General features: G+C 40.7%; 1 protein-coding gene across 1 annotated transcript; it reads right to left on the minus strand.

Moving 5' to 3' along the window:
• Positions 1–8,956, minus strand: LOC102431422 (zinc finger protein 709-like). The gene is made up of 6 exons (XM_014445516.2): positions 8,922–8,956; positions 6,807–6,846; positions 4,775–4,901; positions 4,511–4,571; positions 2,800–3,867; positions 1–94 (listed from the first exon to the last, which is right to left on the minus strand). Exons 1-6 carry the CDS (start codon positions 8,954–8,956, stop codon positions 1–3), a joined length of 1,425 nt encoding a protein of 474 aa, XP_014301002.2.
• Between the last annotated feature and the right edge of the window lie 493 nt (positions 8,957–9,449).

The raw sequence follows: 9,449 nt of genomic DNA on the forward strand, positions 1-9,449 counted from the left end.
CTAATGCCTTCTTCGTTTTTGCCTTCCAAATCTCATGCAAGTGAGGCTACTAAGGAACTCTAACATGGACCATAAAGGAGATGGGTTCTGGAAAATCAAGGTCCTAACATTACCCAATGGGAGGGGGAAAGCTTCCACTCTTGATTCTGTTACCCCATCACAAGTGCCTCTTCTCAATTCAAAGTCTATTCACCAAACAGCAGTCCCAAGGAAGAATGAAAGCAAAGGTCTAAATATGAAAATAATTCACATGTAACTATATTCTTTCCTAAACTTGCCACACATAAAATTTATTCCATGGATAATAGGAAAAGGCTCCTATACCCACCACTCCCAAAAAGGAGCTTTGTCAGAGGGAAACGAAGAATCCTATCTAATAAAACACAAAAAGGGTAATTAACCGTACCCTCGCTATGCTTCCCATTGGTTAATCAGGGCGATATGCAAATTAACCGCCAACAAAGATGGTGGCTAATTTGCATATGTAGGCGCCAAGGGACAGAGCGAAGTCCGCTGGCTCTGGGCAGGTGCAGCGAGCGAAGGCCAGTGTGGCAAGCGAAGAGCAAAGCCCGCAAAGAGCTAAGCCCCTCGCCCGCCGCGCCGGCCCCGCCCCCCGGGCCCACTTGGCCAGCACAGAGCTAAGAGCTGAGCCTGCCACGCTGGCTCAAACCCCGGGGACCACACGGCGGGCGCAGAGCTAAGCGCGGAACCGGCCATGCAGGCCCTGCCCCCGGGGCCCCCATGGCCGGCGCAGAACTAAGCGCTGAGCCCACCGTGCCGGCTCCGCCCCCAGGGCCCCAGCGGCCAGCGCAGATCGAAGCCCACCGCGCCAGCCCCTCCCAGGCGAAGAGCGAAGGCCTGGGTTCCGGCGCCGGAGGAAAACTGGTGCCAGCAGCCAGTGGAAGAGGCCCCTGAGGGGCCCCAGACTGTGAGAAGGCACAGGCTGGGCTGAGGGACCCACCCGAGTGCACAAATTTTTGTGCACCAGGCCTCTAGTATATATATAATGGACTAGGGATATAAAAGACTGTCACAGGACACTAGGAAAACCCAAATACCAAACTGTCATTTTTAATGGCCCTGTAAAACCAAACAAATAAAATATTATAAAAAAATATTTAACATAACTGCATATGAAAAATAGACTTCAATTCACCCATGTATCTAACAGGCTACAAGATAGAGAGAAAATATTATTAACTGTTTTAAGAAAAGAGCACTACCTATCAATCTTATATACTATTTTTTAAAGACTCTCATTACTATCTGATGTGAGTATTCTTTTCTTTTTTTCGATTTTCACTATGATTTTATTGCCATACTGAACAGAAAGTCTTTTTTTTTTGAAACATTAAAGTTTTTATTACAAAGTATTAAAAATATGCTGGACTATTCAATAAATGGTGCTGGGAAAATTAGCAATTCATTTGAAATAAAAAAATAAAATGAATTCTTTTTTTTTAATCTTTAAATTCTTTATTAGTTAAGGAATTACAAATGTGTCCTCATTCCCCCCCCATTAACCCCCATCCTCCCCCCCCCCCAGAAAGTCTTAATACAAAGAAGGAATATGTGTCAGGTTAAACACAAATGATAGTCACCATGGTTATTAATGAAATGAATACACTTTAATACAAAATAGGAGGTGCTTCCATGAAAGAATTATGACACAACCAGAAAGGTCTATCCCAGCATAGAGATACTGCTTTTTGGAAATTACAGGGTTAGAGACCAGCTTTAAAGGGACCAAGGTAAGAGTCTTTATTATTTTTTTTTTGTCATACATACAGATGTCACTGCATGTTCTTTTATTTTTTTAATTTTTTTATTGATTAAGTTATTACATATGTGTCCTTATCCAGTTACCCACTCATGCCCCCAGCCCCCTGTTGTCTGTGTCCATTGGTTAGGCCTATATGCTTGCATACAAGTCCTTTGGTTGATCTCTCTCTCTTACTCCCACCCCTCCCAACCTTCCCTCTGAGGTTTGACGGTCTGATCAATCCCTCTCCATCTCTGGATCTGTCCTTGTTCATCAGTTTATAATGGTCTTTATTATCCATAAATGATTGAGATCATGTGGTATTTTTCTTTCATTGACTGGCTTATTTCACTTAGCATAATGCTCTCCAGTTCCATCCATGCTGTTGCAAATGGTAAGAACTCCCTCTTTTTTACTGTAGTGTAGTATTCCATTGTGTAGATGTACCACAGTTTTTTAATCCACTCATCTACTGATGGGCACTTAGGCTGTTTCCAGATCTTAGCTATGGTGAATTGTGCTGCTATGAACATAGGGGTGCATATATCCTTTCTAATTGGTGTTTCTAGTTTCTTAAAGTGGGATCACTGGATCAAATGGGAGTTCCATTTTTAGTTTTTTGTGAGTATTCATTTCTGAAAGTAACTAATAGAAATCCACAGCCAAATGATGAGGTATAGAAAAGGGTTCAATAAACACAATATATTTACAACATTAATGAGGACTTTTTCACGTTGAAAACTTTCTGGCACATTCTATGTGGATTAATTTCTGTCAAGCTTTCTCATGTTACTTACATCTTAATTTCCTTTTTGGAGTGAATTTTCACTTGTAAGAATGTGGACCAATTCAAATCTTTCCCAAACTATTTACATTCAAGAGTTTTTATCCAGTGAGTCCTTTCATGCTTTTGAAAGAAACTGAGCTAACTGAAGCCTTTTGCAAATTGTGCACATTAATATGATTTTTCTCAGGTTCTTCAGATTTTGAAAGGTTGTGTGAGAAATGAAGAATTTTCCAAATTGCTTCCAAATATAGGATTCCCTCCAGTGTGAATTCTTTCATGTTTTCGAAGATAACGGAGACAAGTAAATGCTTTACTACATTTTTTACATACATATGGTTTCTCTCCAGTGTGATTTCTTTCATGTATTTGGACACATTGATGAGAACTGAAAGCTTTGCCACATTCCTTGCATTCATAGGGTTTCTCTCCAATATGAGTTCTTTGGTGTGTTTGCAAGGAACTGGGATCTCTGAAGGCTTTACCACACTCCATACATTCAAAAGGTTTCTCTCCAGTGTGATTTCTTTCATGTTTTTGAAGATCACTGGGATACCTAAATGCTTTACGACAGATTTTACATTCATGGGGTTTCTTTCTGGTGTGATTTCTTTCATGTTTGCGAAGATAACGGAGACAACTAAATGTTTTACCACATTGCTTACATACATATGGTTTCACTTCTCTGTGATTTCTTTCATGTCTTCGAAAACTTTGATAACATCTGAAAGTTTTCCCGCATTCCTTACATTCATAGGGCTTCTCTTCAGTAAATTTATTTTCATGTCTTCGATAATTTTGATAATACCTGAAGGTTTTTCCACACTCCTTACATTCATAGGGTTTCTCTCCAGTGTGAACTTTTTCATGACGTCGAAGAGAACTGAGACAACTGAATGCTTTACCACACTGTTTACATTTGTAAGGCTTTTCTCCAGTGTGGGATCTTTCATGTATTTGAAGTGAAGTTGAAGAACTAAAGGTCTTCCCACATTCCTTACATTTATAGGCTTTTTCTCCATTGTGATTCCTTTCATGTTTGTCAAAACACTGAAGATAACTGAAGGTTCTCCCACATACATCATAATTATACAGCTTGTCTCCATAATTTTGACACTCAGATGGCTTGTTTCCAGTGTGACTTCTGATATGCATATTATGGGATGACTGCAGCATGAAGACTTTCCCACACACACTGTATTCCCATGGTTTTAGTATAGGAAGAGATTTTTTCTTTGGACTGAGATTTGGAGTAAGGCTGAAGTTTTCCTCACATTGACTATTCTTCTCCCCTTCACAGACTCTCTCTAATATTGGATTTCTGGAAAAATTTAGAAGCACATTACTAATTATTTTTTCATCAATAACTTTAAAATTATTACTAGAATCTTTGATGATTTATTTTCATGATTTTCATGATTTATAGCAAAATTTTAGGTTTTCCCCCACTCTGCGTGGATGATTAGAAACAATGTACTGAATGCTTTGCAAGAGGAGTTTTCCTTTGCTACTATCAAAACAGTGATATTCATGTAAAGGATTTATCAATACTCTTTCCATTTAAATTACTTTGCAAGTATTGACCTTCTTTGTCATACATAAAGTAATTTGGTGGAAATTTTCTAAGAAGTAATAACTGTGAAGCAGAAGTTATTTTGGTTGCTTCTTTTTTTAAAGTATATTTTTATTGATTTCAGAGAGGAGGAGAGAGGGAGAGAGAGATAGAAACATCAATGATGAGAGAGAATCATTGATCAGCTGCCTTCTGCAGGTCCCACACTGGGATTCAAGCCCACAACCCAGGCATGTGCCCTTGACAGGAATCAAATCCAGGACACTTCCGTCTGCAGGCTGATGCTCTATCCACTGAGCCAAACCAGCTATGGTTGGTTGCTTCTTTTGAAATCTGGTAGCATTACAGGTTTCTCACAAAGATAGTGATTTCTATTCTGAGTGTGACTCACCTTCGTTTTCCCCTTTGGTTTCTGTACTGATCTTCAATGTCATAAGCTTCCCATTTCTTTCCTAAAATGCAGAGCCAGAAAATTGATTCCAAACTATTAGAAACTGGAGAAATTATTAGATTCTATTTCTATGATGTGCTGTGACCATGCCCAGTTTATTCACCAATGTCCTCCCTTCCCACATTCCACATCTGAGAACAAGGCTGATCGCCAAGAAACACTTGTCCTCTAATTTACGAGGTGAAGATAAGTTGTCATCCTTACCTATGGAGGCCAGGTTCCTGAAGGTTTCCCTCATCACATCTCTGTAGAGTTTCTTTTGTGACGAATCCAATAAAGCCCACTCCTCCAGAGTGAAGTTCACAGCCACATCCTCAAAGGCCACTGAGTCCTAAAACACCCCAATATGTGTAAAGTAGGATCAGTCAGACCAATAGCACTGGACACCCAGACTCCATTTATAGGAAGGTTACATCTGATTCTGTTGTCTCCAGACATTTATTCTATGATTTGATAATAAGAAACTCATTTCTGTCCACATTTCCTTCCTTATAAATTTACCAGCATCATGAACACATGGAAATTGTTTACACATTGTTACTGTGATCACATTACATCCTTTTCCCCCACTTATGGTAGGGTTCAGAGAATTCTGAAAAGGACAGAATTGCTGTTCAAATGAAACAAATATTATCATTTTAAGGCCATCAATTTTTTGTGAGAAACATTCACCTCTTTCTTTGCTGCCCACCATTTACAGCACTCCATGAGGCAGATGTTAACATCTGCAATGAGGTTTCAATGAATAAAAACATAGTCAAGAACTACAAGCTTTTTCCTCTAGTCCCATCACCAAACATGAAAGTCCAGGAGGCCTGTGGAAGTACAACTTTTAACAAAGTCCGGCTGGCCATGTTCTAAATTCTTCCAGAAAATGAGAAGGAACTGTATGCAGCTGGCTGAATGGAAATATTCTTGTAGAGAAGCAATGCTCTTACCTGATGTAATATTTACCACAGATTCAGTCTTTCTTTTCTCTTTGTCTGATTTGATAGGTTAGAAGTTTATTTGGAACTTAGAGCTCAGAGAAAAGGAAGAAGGCACAGCAACTTACTCCACCAATCCCCACACTCATGTGCCTCAGGTTGCTTCTTGGCACACACAGGCACACACACCGAGGTAATAATAGGCCAGAAGAGCTCTTTCCAGCACAACCATGGCAGTCTATCCTGGGACCTGCTGACAGGGAGGAAAGGCTCAGAGCTCAGATTGCAAGGGAGTGTATTGATGTCCAGACGTCCACAATGGTGTGATCATGAACTTGCTCGTGATTATAACGTATGTAAAGGTTTCAGTAGTGATTTCCTCCAAAGGAACATATGACATCCATTCTCCAATCAGGAGGAAGGGTTTCCTGACCAGCCACTCTAGGGGCTGCCCTCCCTTCTTCTGTCATTTCCAAGCTCCCAGGGGAGTAAAGGAACAATAGCTCAGCCCTCAGCTGATGACAGCACACACCACCTGTCGGGCATGAAAGGCTTTGTCCCTGTCACAATGGAGGTGTCTGCATAGAGCAGGGCAGCCTCTCAGGAGGGCATTAAGTAGCCTGTGGGAGAAAACATGGTACATGGGCATGTTGTTTTAGGAGGTTACAGGGTGAGCGTGTGTGAGAGTTCACACACAAGGGCAGGAGCTTGCAAGGATTCAATCATTTGCTACCACAAGAGGGCACCATGGTGTACAGATGTGGGGCACCAGAGAAGAGAGGAGGAACGAGGCTCTAAAGCTGTCAGCAATCAATCAAGAATCCGAGCAGGCCCTGACCGGTTTGGCTCAGGGACTGAAGGGTCCCGGTCGATTCTGGTTGGGGGCATATACCTTGGTGCGGGCTCCATCCTGCTTGATCCCCAGTGGGGGCATGCAGGAGGCAGCTGATCAATGTTTCTCTTTCATTGATGTTTCTACCTCTCTATCCTTCTCTCTTCCTCTCTGTAAAAAAAGAATCGGAGCAGGAGCCTGCCGGTTTCTGGTCTGGCGTTTAAGTAACTTAGAGGTTATCATTTCCAAACTCACAGGGAAAAAAAGCTAAAGAAACATGAAATGAACTTCTCTTCTTAGATGTATTTGAGCATTTACATCACAGGGCAACTCAGTGGTGTCAAAATTGGAAAAGAGAAAGTAAACTTGGCATTTAGAAAAATGTCCCAAATATTCTGTTCTTAACATGGCCTGTGTTAAAATTACAGCAGACTCTAATGCAAAGACAACGACAAAAAAAACAGAACACCTTAGGTACCTTCTTCCAACAGAAGGTTAAATATGCCTCGTGGAAATACCTGAAGAACATAAAAGACAGAAAGGAACACAACAAACCAGTAAAGTAGCAACCACTGAGATCTTCGTCAAATTAATGAGAAGGCACGCTGTAGATCCAGGATGGTGAGAAAACACTAGACATGATAAACAACAAAAGTGCACACCCAAGTGTCTGCTATTCAACTATACAAAAATCAAAGACAGAGAGAATACAGTGAAAGAATTCAGAGGAGGGAAACATCTTCGTTATATAGAAACAAAAAATTAGAATGAAATCAAATTTCTTTTCAGAAACCATGCAAGAAGAGAATGAAGTAAAATATTTAAAGTTGTGAAAGAAAGAAAAAAAAAACCATCACCTAAAATGGTGTGTCAGGATAAACTTACCTTTCAAAAATAAAGAATAAGGGCTTCCTTAGGCAAAATTTGAGGAAATTTCTTACCAGTACACCTACTTTGAATAAAATGTTCAAAAATTCATCAGAAAGACTGTTAATGGTAAATGTGAAGGCTTAGGAAAAAAATTAATGAAGGTAAGCTATCTTTCATATTTGTTATATTTAACATATGTCATTTTGTTTACGATATTAGAAATTATGTATTTGGTACTTTCAAACTATGGATAATTGAAATAAATGACTGCAGTGTGACAAGGGACAGAGAGGGGGGAGTTGGGAATAATGAGGGATAGGTACTTGCACACAGTGAAGTGGTGCAGTGTGACTCAACAGAGGCGGCTGCTTAGTTGTAAATGTATACTGAAAACTCAAGGGCAACCACTACAAAGTTTAAGAAAAGATGTGTATTTGATAGAAGAGATGAAAAATCAGATCAAATGCTCAATTAAAGCCAGAGAATGCAGAAAAAAGAAAGATTGAAAACAATAAAACGTTGAGCAAGTTAAACCCAAAGTAAGCAGAATAAAGGAATAAAAAATTAGAAAAGAATGTAATTGTAAAAAAAAATCAGTGGAAAAAAAACAAAAACAAAAAGTGGTGTTTTGAGATGATTGATAAAATTGATAGGCACCCAGTCAACATAACTAAGGAAAGAGAGACAAAAATTACAATTTAAGGCCATGATGGGTAAGTCTAAGGAGATAGTATGAGAGGTGATCAACAAAGCCTATATAGTGAAGGGGTCTAGGAGGACACTGCCAAGTGTGCCTGTTGTGTGGCAATTTAAATAGTCTAGAGCAGGGGTGGGCAAACTTTTTGACTCGAGGGCCACAATGGGTTCTTAAACTGGACCGGAGGGCCGGAACAAAAGCATGGATGGAGTGTTTGTGTGAACTAATATAAATTCAAAGTAAACATCATTACATAAAAGGGTACGGTCTTTTTTTTTTAAGTTTTATTCATTTCAAACGGGCTGGATCCGGCCCGCGGGCCGTAGTTTGCCCACGGCTGGTAGAGCATTGGTTCTCAACCTTCCTAATGCCGCAACCCTTTAACAGAGTTCCTCATGTTGTGGTGACCCTCAATTTCATTGTTACAAATTGAACATAATTAAAGCATAGTGATTAATCACAAAAACAATATAATTATATGTGTTTTCCAATGGTCTTAGGTAACCCCTTTGAAAGGGTCTTTCGATACCCAAAGGGGTCGTGACCCACAGGTTGAGAACCGCTGGTCTAGAGGCAAGTATGTCAAACTCATTCGTGGCATGCGGCCTGCTGTAATCCACAGACTAAATTTGCAGTAATCCACAGGCTAAATTCAAATGTTCAAAGGAGAAGCACTGGGGATAATCACTTGTTTCTAAAAAGTTTCTTGTAACAGTTTTCAATCCTTGAAGGCGCTGTTTAATTTACACTGAGCCATATTAACTAATTTAAGTAAGGGGTAGGGACTATCAAGTCCCATTTTGAAAAAATATATTTTATTGATTTTTTACAGAGAGGAAGGGAGAGGGATAGAGAGTTAGAAACATCGATGAGAGAGAAACATCAATCAGCTGCCTCCTGCACACTCCCCACTGGGGATGTGCCCGCAACCAAGGTACATGCCCTTGACCAGAATCGAACCTGGGACCCTTGAGTCCACAGGCTGATGCTCTATCCACTGAGCCAAACTCGCTAGGTCAGAAATACCTGTTCTTACCACCTGATGGGCTCACTTCATTCATGGGGTATACTCATTCTTGTACCACCCCTTAGGCCCACCCTACATAACCCCAGCCTCATTCATACCTTCATACTAAAGACACAAAGGTTTCAGCCAAGATACTGACCCCAGGACCACTTTAAGGAGGGTCCCATTCCCATACTCCTGATCCCAAAGAATGAAGAATTACCTAAACTGTCAACCCAGAGTCTTCTGAATACAGAACGAAGGCCAGATGGACTCAACAATACACCACAGGGCAGCTCAGCTCACAGGAGGGGCGCCCCAGGAAGCAGCAGCTCCCAGAGCAGGAGCCTCCAGGTTCTCATCAGCCCGGTGAGGACAGGGGGGAAGAGGGAGCCTGGGGGGGAGTGGCTTACCTTTCCCAAAGTCAAATCTAACATGTGGAGCCCGACCACTCATGATAATAACAAGCCCAAGTATGAAAAATAGGCATATACACTGGCTTGTTTTTATATAAAGACACACTAACAGGATGAGCAAGAAGTGATCAA

The sequence above is a fragment of the Myotis lucifugus genome, unplaced genomic scaffold, assembly GCF_000147115.1.
Source record: "Myotis lucifugus unplaced genomic scaffold, Myoluc2.0 scaffold_462, whole genome shotgun sequence".
In the NCBI taxonomy this organism is placed as follows: domain Eukaryota; kingdom Metazoa; phylum Chordata; class Mammalia; order Chiroptera; family Vespertilionidae; genus Myotis; species Myotis lucifugus.